This window comes from Capra hircus, chromosome 14 (assembly GCF_001704415.2).
Source record: "Capra hircus breed San Clemente chromosome 14, ASM170441v1, whole genome shotgun sequence".
Lineage (NCBI taxonomy): Eukaryota > Metazoa > Chordata > Mammalia > Artiodactyla > Bovidae > Capra > Capra hircus.
The window spans coordinates 20,558,531-20,574,425 of NC_030821.1; the positions used below are offsets into that span (position 1 = coordinate 20,558,531).

The window sequence follows — 15,895 nt, forward strand, 5'->3', positions numbered from 1 at the left end:
CCCTCCCTCGATACCAACCTAAAATACTCTAAACCCAGTTCCAGCTGGGAGAACATGAAGGAAATGTTAGCTAAACCAATTTTTAGGAAACATTTAAATATGATGCTTTTCTTTGGGGCAACACTAAAGTTCTCCTCCCTCTCCCAGCAAGCTCTTTACGTGTATTCTTGTAGAATCAGAGGAGGAAGCCAAACTTCAAAAACGCCCTTGCTTTCTTTATTCCTGTTGAGAACAGTAAGAGAGACCATTAAGAGGGTAAATGTAAGTCATAGAAGTAACTAGAGCTGAGGGGCATTGCTGAGCAGTCATACAAGGTAATTGCCTAAGTGCATTAAGAGTGGTTGGGCAATAAAAGCTGAACGTGTGACTATACGTTGCACAAATTATAAGTTAAAAGCACCTCAGTAAGCTTAAAAGAATTTTAAATAAATGCAGAAATTAGTATGAAACTTTAAGCCACCCCCCAAATTTAGCTCCATGAGCAGATGGATAATCTCCCCAAATTTAAAAGGTCTCCTAATTTGGCTATGTCTATGCATGTAGAATATATTGAGACATGTTTACAATGGTGACATCAAACATGTTTATTCCTGAACTAAGGCAAAAACAAGGATGGAGACATGAGAAGATGAAGTTGGAAAGTACACAGATTAATGATTCAGAACTGCAGGAACTGGAATCCCAAACCAGGGGCAGGGTGGGAGGTGGCAGGGGGTTGAGACACCCCCCCCCCCAAAAAAAACCCTCAAATTCCAAAACACTGCAGAGAAACTAGCAGCAGATCCATCTGGAGGTAGGAGCAAAATGATGGTCTGCAAGTCTAAGCATTCAATTTCCGGATCCCTTTCTCTGCGCTGCACAGCTGGGCAAGAAGAGCCCACTCATTCATCAGGACTGGAGACTCCTTGTCTCAAGAGGGCAAACAGGCCTCTGGAATAACAGACATGGAGCACTGCTAAGGGCAGGGGTAGCCCCCTAACTGTACACTCAATACGGAAACCCAACCCTTTCGACCCCACTTGTCTTCTCGAATGCTGGCAGATGGCCCATTACTCCTCCAGCAGGGGATATGAAAAGTAGTCACTGAAAATGGGCAAAGACTTCAGGGTGACCTAAGAGGTTTCCCAACAGCTTCACTAGGACACAGCACATTGAGTTGACAAGCCACACACGTGCTCAGAGCTTCCTATTAGCTTTTTAGTCCCCACTCAGAAGAGTTACTACACATCTGAAGAATGCCTCTAATGATGAAAACATACAGTCCAATCCAAAAACAGAGACAAAAAGACTACCTAGGACTGGGTTAGAGGGGAACTTATGAAAAACTTTCTTGGAGGCCATTAGCTTGTAAAAATTTCAGAGGTTAAAAATTAGACTTGGAATATGGAGCCGAGAAAATCTCACAGAAAATAATTTAAGAAACAAGAAAATAGATGAGAGGAAATCAGTGAAATCCAGAGAATTAAAAATTTTCTGAATTTCAGCTCAATTTTGTGTCCCCCTTCCTCGGCATACTGTTGCTGAAGACTAAGTGGGACAGGGTTGCAGGCACAGGCGCGGGAAGAAGTCTGGCACCATCATTTAGGAAAAGCTTTACTAGACTCGGGGACTAAACGTAATCAAAGCCAAATCCTGCTAGTTCAGAGGATCTTCTCTTGCACTCTCATGCAACTCCTTTTCTATTGCCAGTGCATTATCCCTTCATCTGTTAGTCAACTGTGGATTAACTTTCTGATTTCTCATAATTGACCCAGGGCTAAATTTCTCACTAAGCCATCACTTGCACAAGGTTTTGACAGGCATGAGCAGTAGTATGGTAGAACTGGGATTTGAAAGATCATTAAAATGGAACTGCTTTTGAAACTGAAGCCATACAGCTCAAGGAATTAAGCAGTCAGATGGTGCTTACCTGCTCCAAGCATCATACAAAAGCTGGGAGCTTATTCCTTTAAGTAGGTAGAGATTAGCCTCCAGCAAAAGCTAGACTACAACTAGTTCTGGTTTGTTAACCGTAAACCAGGTTTGTTCCCACAAAAGCCTGCAAGAGCCAACACTGTACACCATACTTCTATTCCTACTTCAGGATGGGTGAGGCAGGGATTAAAGTAAAGTATTTGCAGGATTTATTCACAACTTGAATATATAAAATTACTAAGAAACTTTTTCTTTCACTCTTCCAAACCAATTAAGCAAGCATTCTTCACTATATTACTGATCAAGTTACCTACCTGTTAATTACCACGAGGAAATTGAGAGTAACTCCCCAGAAAGGGACAAAAAGAGAACTGGTGTGACTTTTTAAATCTAAATTTGCATTCACTGATATCAGTGCCCATCTTACTCAGAAGGAATCCCTAGCTTAATTTATACAGAACTATTTAAGTCTAAAAACTGTTAGGAAGCTGGTGAATTAATGTGTCTAAAAAAAGTGACCCTAGAAACATCTTTGTGACCATATATATATACATTGATTTTATCAAAGTCTTCAGTATTCCATATGTAATACCCAGAATCATTTTACCAGATTCAATTTGTTATTATGTAATAAAGTAAGTAAGATTTTGAAAGAATGCTTGCAAGTCAATGTACACAAAGCTGGTAAGTAAAATTTCAACTCTTTCGCAACAAAAGCCAAAGCAAAACTAAAACGTAAGGAGGAATTAAAAACATTTTATCTGTGTATTCAGAATCACACACAAGTTACCTTTACAGTTCAATTTACTATATAGAAATCATTTGGGTTTTATATTTTCAGTTAAATTCTGAACTTACAATATTGATTTTTTTAAAAAAAGACTGTTACATTAATTCAGTACTTTTTTTAGCATACCAAATTGAAATACATTAAGATCAAACTTTAGATTTATGGCAAACAGTCTTCAAATACAACACAAACATTTTTTAAAGTTACCGTATCGTTCACATGTGGTACTTTGCAACTCTGAGCTGTTATACACAGAATAGCTCTCCTTGAAATACGGCAAAACTGACATGCCACGAAGCTCAAAGTTGTATAGTCAAGCCAAGGGCTCAAAGTTGTACCATCTCTTAAAAGATTTGGCATTTCTGAACCAAAAAGCACAACATGTAAAGAAGGTTAGGAGCAATTCCTCCTCCTCATTACAGTTAAAAAAAGTTGCATGGTAGCTTGGAATTTTGCATAAAACCCCACATTATACCTTGGAAAATTCCAAGGGTAATTAGATGACAGTGGACTGGAGTCCTTTTTCAATTAATAGAACCCATAAAATTCAAATGGGAATTAATCAAATCAAAAATATTAAGCACCTACTGGTTTAAGAGATTGAAATTTATTAGATTCATGATCAATTTCTTTTCACCTTGAAATCAAGGTGTAAAAACCAGCTATTAAGTGCATCCCAAACTTCTCCTATGTAGCACACGCAGAATTTTCTGTCCATTGGCACCAAAGTGAAGTCACATTTCCTCTTGGGAGACAGAAATTCCACATTTGAACATAGAATAAGTTAGGAAAAAATGACCCCTGTTGTTTACTTTATTACTATTGTGATTCTGAGATCTAGGATTACTAATATACTAGCCATGAACAACGCAAATTCCTGGCAACAACTGTCAGGTTAGTGACTCTAACTCACTTCCCCAATCACCATAAAATTTTAGTATGAAAAGCATGAAAACTAATTACACTAAGCTGCTGAACAAATGGGAAATAACAGGAAACTACGTGAACAACAAAACAAACCCTAATTTGAAATCACTGCAATCGAGAAACTGAAAATAGGTGTGCTTCACCCCATCCCCTCACAGCTCTGAATTTAAATAATATTCCGTGCAAAGGAGCGTCAGGTTTCTGGATATAGATGTAGCCCTTCTTTAAGATTTAGTGCGCAGCAGAGTATTCTGCATTTCCCTCCCCAAAGTTTATTCCAAGTATTTAATAGAATCTTCCATTTCAGCCAAAAGATTTGCGATTCAAAGATTTACTAAGGTACTCTATGCATTCTATCTATACAGAAACACCTATTAATTATTACAATTGGTTTATGCAGGATTAACATTTTTGGTGTTAAAATTGTTAAACATCATGCTTACTGCACATCAACTCTCCATAATGAATCTGAACATCACAACAATGATTTACCATTTTACTTAAATTACTAATTAAATAACTGAAAAATGTACTAAGCCAAACTAAACTTAAATGGGCTATAAAGGAAAATAACCTTCGAAACAGCCCAGATACACATCTATTTCAAAACTACCTTTGCTAGCTAGCCCCTTTCCCAAAATTTTAGCCTGAAAAAACAGTAAAATCTACACAAAATTTTATTGCAATCATACAAGGTTACATTAGGTCAAATACAACAAATACTATGATGCAATTTTACATTTATTAAACTACAGTTCAAAGCACAAATTTACACATTCTAAATACACTAAACGTATCTAATGAAGTCACACTGGTCTTCCACTGACAGTTGATATATCTGGGTGAAAGACATTAACTTTACAAGACTTTTAAACACGAATCCTTAGTATAAAAACTGTGTACTTGTATGTAAACGGTTTAATGGGGAACCCAATTAATGGGCTTCCATCTCCACTAAGTCATCCATTTTGTTGCATATTTTATTTTAAACGCTTAAGGGGTAGGGCAAACTGGTAGGTTTAAATCTGGATACATTATCTTAATCTCCCAATTACCCCCAGTGAATTATAGAGCTGATTTTGTCTGGTCCCAAATAGTTATTACTAGTAGTTTTTGTTTCCAAGAGAATTAACAGAATAAGATTGTTTAAATTTTTTCCACACTGGAATGTAGACCAGACAAGCTTATTAACCTGCAACTTCAGATCTACAGAAGCGTTAATGCCTGCTTAAGCTTCAGTGGGAAAGTTGTCTTCTTGGCTCAGCTGAATGCAAGAAGGCACAAAGAAGCAGCTCTTCATCGTCGTGTCTGAAGTGATCCCAGCGTCTTGCATCTCATACCTAAGGGAAAAATTAAGACATCTTGAGTTTAAGCACAAAGACCACACAACCACACAACAAACAGACAATGAAAAGAACTATAAAATAACTGGTCTTCCAATTACGCTTAAAAGATCATTCTGTTATTACTTTTAAGTTGTGCATTCATTGTAGAATTAAAACTAGCAAACCCTGTCACCTCAGATATCCAATCTGCTTTAAAAAAACAATCCATCTTACCAATCACTGTAGGACATCATGTAATAAATAGCTGGCCTCTGAAAATCATTGAAAGCAGATGGTTCATGGACAGAATCTGCTCCCATGTTATCGAAGATAAGCCAATCTCCCACATTCAGCTCAGGAAGAAGACAGTTTTCCACAATTTGATCAAGCTCATCACAGGATGGACCCCAAAGGCTGCTTGTAAACAGAGGCTCATCTGCCTTGTATTTCTGTAGGACAAAAAAGTTTTTTTTTTGTTAAGCTTTTAACTCAGGCAGGCAATGAACTTGAAGGTGGATAAGAGCGTTCGTTTTTTCACCATTTCAAATCAAATGTGCCCCTGAAGAAAGGCCTAGAGCCAAGGGCAGTGATACTCCTCCTTAACTCCATCTAAGGAAGCAATTTACAGAACAAAGGACTTAACAGGACTCAGAGAAATACAACCCCCCCCCAAAAGGGGCAACCTTCCCCCATTCTAAAATATTTCTTTGAAATTGGGATGAGGGCTTCCCTAGTGACTCAGTGGCAAGGAATACTGCCTGCCAACGCAGGAGAAATAGGTTCGATCCCTGATCTGGGAAGACCCCATGTGGCACAGAGCAACTAAGTCCATGCACCACAACTACTGAGCCTGTGCTCTAGAGCCTGGGAGCTCCTGGCTGCCACAGCTAGAGAAAAGCCTGTGCAGTAAGAAGACCCAGCACATCCAAAAATAGATACAATTTTTAAACTGGGAGGCATCCTAAAAATAACAGCTCCATTCAGAAACTGCCAAATAAGCAGGTTTTATAATAATTGTAATAAAACTTGCCTTGTGAACCTCTGGAATGGTATTTAAGTCCTCAGACAGTTTACTTGCAAAAGAACCATAAACACCATCATTCATATAATACACGAAGGCTGGTTCATCACTTCCGGTCTTTCCTACTGTAAAAAAAACAAAACACAAAAACAGGAAAGGCAAAGATGAACTTACAGTAAAACAGCTAAAAGGCATATCAAAGTGTGAATTAGTATTTATAGAATTGACTCATAGGTTTCACATTCTTCAAAATATAAAGTGATATATACTGACATAACTTAAAACCGTTAACTTAAAATACTGAACACACTTCACCAAGGAGGATAACCAATGAACACATTTAAAAAAAAAAAAAAAAAAGCTGCTCTACATCATTACTCACCAGGTAAATGCAAATTAAAACTACACTGTGATACCACAACACACACCTACTGAGTGGATAAAATTTAGCAATGACCAAAAAAAGAAATTAGCAAAGGTGGGAGCAATCAGAACTTGCATATATACATTGCCAGCAGAGGAGTAAAACAGCAACACCATTTTGAAATCGTTGTGAACATCTACTCTCTGACCCAGCAATTCTTTTTTTTTTTTTTTTGACCCAGCAATTCTATTCTTACATCATTCACCTAAGAAAAATGTCCACAATACTTGTAGTACTGTATAATAATGTAGTAACAGTAGTTTTATCCTTAATAGCCAGAAACTGGAAACGATCAAATATTCATGGCAGGAGACTGGAGACAAAGTATATGCATTCCAACAGTGGAATATTAATTGGCAATAAATGTAAAACGAAATGCTCTACCAAATATTATACTGAGCTGTCTTAAACAGAAGAATATACATGATCCCACTTACAAGAAGTTCAAGGGCAGTCCAAACTAATCTATGCTGGAAAAATAATCAAAATTGAACAAAACAAATAAATTTTAAGATATGAAAATTATTTTATTTTGATAGGGATGAGATTGTACTGGTTCTTAAAGGGAATCAATCACCTGGGGAAGTTAATCTAACATAAGCCTATCTAAACATCAGCTTCGAGAAGAGTTTGATGGAGTGGAATGTTAGCTATGGCATTTTGAAAAGCTCCCTAGCTCCTCCCTACAGATGGATGAAGAATACCCATAATGTCATAACCCATCAAATGTCCAAAATTATATTTACATGTGATAGTATCTGATGAACTCATCTTCAAACTAATTGGATTTACTAACAGAAAACTATAAACTTTGTAACTTACCTCCAGAGGAAAACTTATCATTTTCAACAACTTTCTTTGCAACGATATTAACTGCAAGTGTAAATGCAGAAGACACAAAGTAGCTTCCAGGTTCAGAAATTATCTTGATGCCAGATCCTTCAGGAAAGTAGACATCCAACAAAGGGCTGATAACATGATTAACCTATGGATTTTAAAACTCATATTATGGTTTCAAAATTGGATTAGATAATTTACAACATTAAGAGATTAACAGCAATTAAATTTTTTAGGAAAATTAACTAGCTGAATTACGACTATGAAGCTTAGAAATAAAGCAGGCTTTCACGTCACTGAAGCTGGTTTTCTAACCATCAGAATGACATTAATTTAAAAAGTTATAATTCCAGTGGCAAATGGCTCCCAGTGATTGAAAAGTCATTGTTTCTATAGTCAATCACTAGTGATGAAGGAGCAAAATTTCCAATCAGTTTCTATACCGGAGGAAGGTGCGAACTGAAGTGTATACGGATAAAACTGTTCAAGCTCTGTAAGTGATGAATGAATTAATCCTTGTCATCAAACACTGAAAACACACTTTCCATGATAAAATTATGCTACAGAGTTTAAACTTTTCCAAGGTCTTCTATTACCTATTCATTTTCTTACAAATTTTACACAATATTACAGCTTTACTTGCTGCTCTAAAAGCTCTAGTCTACAAATCTACCATGTAAGCAGAAAAGAATGAGACATTAGTCCAGTGTGTCCATCCACTGAACAATGTTTACCTCTTCCAATTGAAATTCAGTTCCTGTGAAGCCTCCACCAATGTCTAACACGTTCATCGTGAAGCCAAATTCTCCCTAGAGACGCAAGAGGGGGAAAAAATCTTAAAATGCTGTTCCAAATTGTAATGCATACAGGGACATCACACACACATTATTTACCTCCTCTAAGGGAGGTAAATAATCTGTTCTGACCTTTAGTAAATTTCTTGCTTTCTACTAACAGAGGTGGATTATTTCATTATATTTCCCTGCTATTGTCTGTACTGTCTTTAAACACATAACAAGTAAGTAACTATTGCATCTCTCTGCACCCATGTTTTAAAATGTGCATGTCATAAGTAAGCACAATCAGAATACTTTAGAAGTAGAAAAGCAGCTGAGTATTTGTCTTAAATAACATCTTGGGTTAAAAGGCAAAATAATTTAAGGAAAAAACTTACAGCCATGTCAAACACACATCGCGCATCAGATAGAGCATGTACATATACTTGAGATTCTTTGCAAGCACTTGAAACATGAAATCTGAAAGACAGAGTAATAAATTTGAAGGTACAGCAAATTTTAGAGGCCGTTCCTTTCTAACTCACCATATTCACACAAAAAAGTATTCACATTAACTTTACTCAATATTTAAAGCATTAGAAACATGAACCTCTAATTATCCAAGTTACAATACCAGCCTTTTAGAAAAGGCAGTGTTTGGGTAATAATTGTTTTAATAATAAGTTATCAGTTATATTTCACAGCTATCAGATAGGGACACACTTTTTATACGGTAAAATAACAATAAATTGTTATCACCCAATAAAACTGGGCGACAAAATCTTCAATTTTGAATGCACAATTTTACCTGAAAATATACAAATCTATTGTGGGACTTCCCTGGTGGTCCAATGGTTAAGAATCCACTTGCCAACACAGGGGACACAGGCTTGATCCCTAGTCTGGGAAGATCCCACATGCCACAGAGCAACTAACCCCTTGAGCTGCAACTACTAAAGCCCAAGCATCTCTTGCACTCCACAAGAAAAGCCAGAGTAACCTCTGCTCTCCAGAATTAGAGAAAGCCAGCTTGCAGCAATGAGACCTAGTGTAGCCAAACAAATCTTTTTTTAAAAAAAGTTACCTACTGAGAAATAACTACAAGTGAACATTAATTCAGTTGAGCAATACTGATAATTGTTAGTACTGTTCATTAATAGTGATACTTATCAAAGATTTGGACTTTTAAATTTGAGGGAATTCCCTGGTGGTCCAGTGGTTAGGACTCTGCCCTTCCACTGCAGACCCTGCAGTGGAACCCTGTGTTTAAACTCTGTCAGGAAACTAAGATTTGACAAGCTGTGCTACAAGACCAAAAATTAAATAAAATTAAAGATTTAATTAAAATATGGTCCTTTCTGTATCAATTGTGGCAGTGGTTACAAAAATGTTAAAATTCACAGAATACACCTCCAATCAATTCTCCTGTGTGTTAACAATAAACTGAAATATGAAAACTTTCAAATACTGTCAATATTGTCAGCTAAGGGAGAATTAAGTTTAACAGTGGTGATTCTTTATCCATCTTTATGAATGATTTTAAAATCTGGCGGTCACTGCTCCAAATCTGATTCAGATCATGGTTCAGAAACTATGATCAAACCATTAACTCTCTGGGTCTCAGGTTCCTCATACATAAAAACTGAGAGGAAAAAGTAGTCTACTGATTTTTTGAAGTGCCCCTGAGGGATTAAAAAGGGGAAAATAAAAAGTCTTGGGATGGGAAAAAGAAAAATTGAAATGACATGTCCAACAACCATTTTGGTATTCATCAGAATTCTAGTAAACCCTTCCACTCAATTTAAAAAGAAGTGATCTAAATTACTAACCGAACTGTTATTTACTATTTTCTCCCTTTACTAAGTGAAGGGGAGGAACATACAAGTACAAAATAGTATAAACATTTATTTTCCTAAACTAAGAAAACTATGTATAGTAAACCAGAAATTTAATCTATTAACGTTTATACAAAAGAAAACCTAAACTGGTAAACAGAAAGACTAAGATTATCACCACAAAATGAAGTTTAAAACAACTACTCACTTAACTCCAATAATTTGGACATCAAGTTCCTTAGCACATTCCAAAAGATGCCTACAGTTCTTCAGGGTAGTGCCAAACTTCATGTTACCCTCTTCACCTCCAATACTATCTTCTGTTGCAATATGTAGTAAGACCCTAAGAGAAGGGGAAGATGATTGGGGCAGAGTTGGTTTACATCATCATCAGCACATGTGAAGCCTGAAGATTGTAGGAAGTGTGTTGATAATGTTGTCAGTGCTCCATAATCCAGCGTCGGATGAATCAAGTGAACCTAATGAAAAACAATCCTGTATAGAGAAAAAACTAGCAATTAGGGACTAAAGCATGAAGCTTACAAGGATGGGAATTTGGAAAATGCAGGAAGTTAAGACTCTGTTGTAGCAGCAAGAGTCGGTTGGGCTCTGTAATGAAAGACGACATTACTTTCAAATGAAGTCCATCAGTCCATAAATCCACCTAGAAAGACTAAATTGAATAGCAATGCCATTACTGTCTTTCAGTAAAAACGATCAGGGTTTTAAATGCTTCAATTTCCTTAAAAAGTTCTAGCTAGCTAACTTTCTACCACTTATTCGGAACCATTCTTCCAATTAATCAAATAGATCTAACAAGAAAAAAAATTTTTTTTAATGTATCTTAACAGCAGCCTTTTCAACTACTGATCCAAATCTGTTTGGTGTTTCCTTCCCAACCATGACAACCATGACAAAGTGATCAGCACTGTCAGGCCATCTCTGAGTGACCACAAATCACTTAAAAACAATTATACAAAACTGCTATTTGTAAAAGCAAAGTTATTCTACCTATAGGATACCTTTCAAAGAATACCATTAAAGTCAGTCAGAAAATTATCAATGTAACGAAAATATGGACATGATACACATTTTTGGTAACATATAACACACAGTAACTTATTAAAAAGCAAATTGGGTACTAGTATACTTTTAGCATAGGCTATATAGAATCCTCTTGATATACCAGCTCATGGTAATATTTATTTTGCCTTAAAATTTGTTTTTTGTTTGAAGCATGGCGAACTTACATTTATTTATTTTTTGGCTGCACTGTGTGGTACGTGGGATACTCCCCAGCCAGGGATCAAACCCATGCCCCCTGCACTGGGAGCTCAGTCTTAACCACTGGACCACCAGGGAAGTCCCAAAGTTTTGTTTTTAAACAGTAAAGTTTTTAGTTGGAAAATAAATCTTGGGACCCATGTAGGGTACAAGTAAAAACAAACTTCCTGTTTGAAGAGAAGGAACTTAAGGACTAGGTTCCTAAGACACTGACACAATGGACAACCATCTAAGAAACCGAGGCTAAGGGCAGATTAAACCCTCAGTTAGAAGGAAAAAATCTGAGCAGAACACATTCTGTTCCTAATATGACAAATAACTAGAATGGTTAATATAATTGTGAAAATACAGCCATAGCTTTAATCTGATCATTCTACCAACCAGATTTTCTTCCTTGAATTAAAGATTATACATAATATCCCAAAATATCCTTATCTCATCCTAGTTGCCCATGAAGGATCAGAAATAGCCAATAAAAATACTAGTAGTATTTTCTGTGTAGTAAGTTGCAATAATTACAATATATAACCACTGCTCTATATAAATGCCCCCCTCCCTTTTCCAGACTAAAGACAACCCCAAATCCTAGGTAAAAAAATATTCCCTTGCACCTAACTTTACACTTACTTGGCATTTGGGTGGTTACGTGCAATTTTCTTCAATTCAACTTCATTGTCACATGTCATGATATTAACTCCAACTTTTGCTGCATACTTTATCTGAGACACTTGCTTGCAAGGACTTATGCAAATGATGTTTTCTGGAGATACACCCAATTCTTGCACTAAAGCCATTTCAGTCTAAAAACAGATTTTAAACAGTGTCATCTAAAAGGTAAGCTTTCTATTACTTTTCAATCACTGCCATATACCTTTATTTTCTGGTTAAATTCAAATTATGTAAGGTTAAATTAGGATTACATACATCACAGTTCATATTCTGGTAATGCTTGCTATATTATACTCTGTTAAAAACCTTCTAAAAGGTATACAGGCATCTCATTTTATTGTGGTCTGCAGATAATTCCATTTTTAAAACTGAAGATTTGTGGCAACCCTGTGCTAAACAAGTCTGCAGACACCATTTTTTTCAACAGCATTCTTTTTTGAGGTATGTACATTATATTTTAGACATAATGCTACTGTATAGTTAATAGACCACAACATAGTACAAACATAACTTTTATACAAACTGGGAAATGAAAAAAAATTCATGTGACTCGCTCTACTGCAGTGGTCTGGAACTCAATCCACAGCATCTCTGAGGTATGCCTATCATTACCAACAGAGAAATCTCCCAGTTTAGGATATTATCTTGCTGTCTTCAGAAGTAACTTGATCAAACTAGCTCTAGGCTAAGAATGAGGAACAAATAAAAGTTTCTGATTAAAGATAAAGCTTATAAAGTCTCATCTCACCATAATGTTCCTTTCATTGGTATATTTGAAAGTTAGTAAATTTCCAGTATTAAACGGCAAATTTAAACAACTTAAAAAATGCAATCAGAAGTCAAATTTCCTCACAATTGTTCTACTGCTACTGGTCACCAAATGTTGTTTTCAGTTGCTAAGTCATGTCTCTTTGCAACACACTCCTCTGTCCATGGAATTTCCCTGACAAGAATACTGGAACAGGTTGCCATTTCCTTCTCCAGGGTATCTTTCCAACCTAGGGATTGAACCCGAGTCTCCCGCATTGGCAGGTGGATTTCTTTGCCACCGAGCCAACAGGGAAGTCCCACCAAAACATTAGTCAATTTTAAAATGTGGCAGTTCAATAACAAAGTAATGAAAATGACTTACTTTACTAGAACAAGCAAATCCAGTTCCAAGAGCTGCCAAAATCTCAAGCACAGCTGGAGTGGAGTTGCACTTCACCGTATAGAACGGCTTTATCTGAGCCACTATGTTCTGCCATTGACTGTGCTTCTTCACAATCTTTCCAAGATCTCCCACAAAAAATGCATTTTTCCCTGTCTATTATAGTTATGAAAAAAGAAACAGAAGAACCACAGAAAACAGAGTATTGTTAAGTAGGAAAGAACTCCCCTTTTCCTCCACAAATGAGCCAAGATAAATATTTACATACCACCACATTTAAGGCTGGTTTCTTTTTAAACTTGACTGTTTGCTGTGCTATGCTGACACAGAAATTTTTCTCTTAGATTTAAAAAATTAAAAAAAAAAAAAAAAACAGTGTCAATGAGACTGACTTAATACGTCCGAACTGTTCCAATTTTACTTCTGGTGAGTGGAAGGGAAGGAGATTATTTATAACTTTCCATGCATTCCTTAACTGTTTAAACCTACTTTAACAGTACAGGATCTAATTCCCTAAAAAGGTGAGTAGAATGAGGAATGCTAAACAAAAAGCCGTATCCCCAATGTGAACTGCAGTTAAAGACAGTAAAAGGGAACAAAAGAAATCCATTTTTAAGGAGGTAAGTTAGTAGTATTTGTAGAGGTGACAAAACTAAATTTAAAAACACAGAAGTACATTAAATGCCAGATAAATCCAAGTCCAGTGGTTGGGACTCAGTTTTCACTGCCATGGCCTGGGGTCCAATCCCTAGGTCAGGGAACTCAGATCCCACAAGCCATAGAAAGAAGGAAAGAAAAAGTAAACTGATTTTAATTACGGATCTGGGAAAAGATCATGATTGATTCTGAAGCTGGAGCTACCCTGGCGGTAAGAGAGACGACTACACATATCATCCAGAGAATAAATTACCCTATGTTAGATGGCAGACAAAATAATCTTTATTTAAAACATACAACATTCAGATATTGTTTGAAATGTCATGAAAATATTACTGTTTTCTATAATCCACATTATTTGAAGATATACATTATTAGAATATACTGACCAAAGACAAGCTACCACCTTAATGTTCTGACCCAGGAAATGTTGTAAAATTAACTAAGACTAGTGACATGAGAGAATTAACTGTGGAATGATTTGGCTACAGAATAGACTGAATGGTAGGACAAGTGTCATTCTTCCACAACCCCCAATAAAGAAATCCGATGACAGAAGAGAGCAGCAGGATTTTGCTAGTGTGAGAGAAGACTTAAACGTATCTATAGAGGTCAAGAGAAGCCTTTTGGGTATCCTATTACTGAACATCACTAACCTGAAAACACTTCTTCAAATTTGGGGAATATAGGAAATTAGCTCCAGCAAAAACAAATTATTTCCATAAGGCAATAAAAATTACTGTATCAGTAAGTACAAAACAAAAATGATATTAAGTAGCAGTAATGATGCTTCATATTTCAGAAATTATTATAAACACTGTTTTAAGAAATCCGATATGACACACTTACCAGGGTATGCTCATAAACATAGTTATCAATAACATTTCCAAGGTTTGTTCCTTCATCCAACAGGCCAACGGAGTAGTTTGCATCGTCAATAAATCCTTTCATCTCAGCCGTATTCCACAAAGCCGAAAGTCATAAACCAGGAAAAACAAGAGACGGGCCACCAAGCCTTACGTCTGGGTCCTTAGAATATGCAACAAACTGTCAAAATAGAAGTTATTTCAAAGTCTGTATTATTTTTTCATTAGTTAAACTTAACATATGAGCTGTCAGTTGGAGTGTGCTAATAAGAGGAACCTAATTTAGTGAAGAATCTGCGTAATCACTTACCATTTTCAGAAACACTATATCACCAATATCCTTTCCTTAGTGCCCTTTTAAAGCAAATGTGAATTTATACATAAAAAGACAAGCTTAATATGACAATTTCTTGAGAAGGTAGCTGAACCATATGCAGAATACGTTACAAATCAACATCATCATCTTATTTACATAGAGTTGCAGAGCCAGTCTTTTTTATGCATCTTGTTTTGTGGTTCTCCCATATAACAACTTTACTCATTTTAAGTAAAGAAAGCTAGCGAAATAAATGTCTGCAGCTAAGCAATCAAAATAGTCTGAACTTCAATACACTGCCAGTCACGTACCAGTGTGATACCAGGTAACTGCAGATAAACGTCTTCTAAGTAAAATTCTACAGTAGGTGATGTGTAAACAACAGGAATGGGTGAAAGTGGAGGCTGACTTCAGGAGGACATCTGTAGCTCTGATGGAGACTATCTGGATCCCACACCACAAGCTACAACAGAACTAGTTCAATCAAGTTAACAATTAAGTCTCTTTGAGGTAAGCTTATTTGGTGAAAATGTTTCTGGAACATAAGTCAGAAAACCTAGTCCTGGCTTTGTCATTTAATAGCTGTGCAATACAAGGTCAACTACTTCAAAAAACTGTTGGAAAAAAAAAAAATACAATCACTTGTTTAAGTGCTGACTTGAAAGAGCTAACTGCCAGAAATGCAAGAATGTCCCTGCAATTTGAAACTAGGTATAAGTTAGGGACCTATATATACATCATGAACATTTATTTACTAAGAACTCTGATTTTTAAAAAGGCATCATACTGAATCCAACTCTTCCCCAATCAAATAAAATTTTCCTTTCTCCAAATCATCCACTGTCCTCTGGAGCAGCCCATACCTAAGTTTATCTTCTTTGCTGAATTTACTGGTCCTTATCCCCTGGAGAAGGAAATGGCATCCACTCCAGTACTTTTGCCTGGAGAATTTCATGCACAGAGGAGCCTGGCAGGCTACAGTTCATGGGGTCGCAAAGAGCCAGACACGACTGAGTGACTAACACACACACACATACCAGGTTACTTTAGGCAAAGATTTCTTTTAATATAAAGTCTATAATAAACATAACAAGTTCTCGAGAC

The 15,895-nt window shown here is 36.3% G+C and overlaps 1 protein-coding gene across 3 annotated transcripts in view; it reads right to left on the reverse strand.

Moving 5' to 3' along the window:
• The window catches only part of AZIN1 (antizyme inhibitor 1), a 30,734-nt gene continuing 17,489 nt past the window's right edge, over window positions 2,651-15,895 (reverse strand). For 2 of the 3 annotated variants that reach the window (NM_001291698.1, NM_001291697.1), the window contains 10 exon segments: window positions 2,651-4,971; window positions 5,191-5,405; window positions 5,987-6,102; window positions 7,224-7,386; window positions 7,973-8,047; window positions 8,413-8,494; window positions 10,058-10,192; window positions 11,761-11,933; window positions 12,935-13,108; window positions 14,459-14,656. In NM_001291698.1, the coding sequence (NP_001278627.1) occupies window positions 4,860-4,971; window positions 5,191-5,405; window positions 5,987-6,102; window positions 7,224-7,386; window positions 7,973-8,047; window positions 8,413-8,494; window positions 10,058-10,192; window positions 11,761-11,933; window positions 12,935-13,108; window positions 14,459-14,560 (1,347 nt within the window). In that variant the 5' untranslated portion in view covers window positions 14,561-14,656 and the 3' untranslated portion in view covers window positions 2,651-4,859. 3 annotated transcript variants of the gene reach the window in all.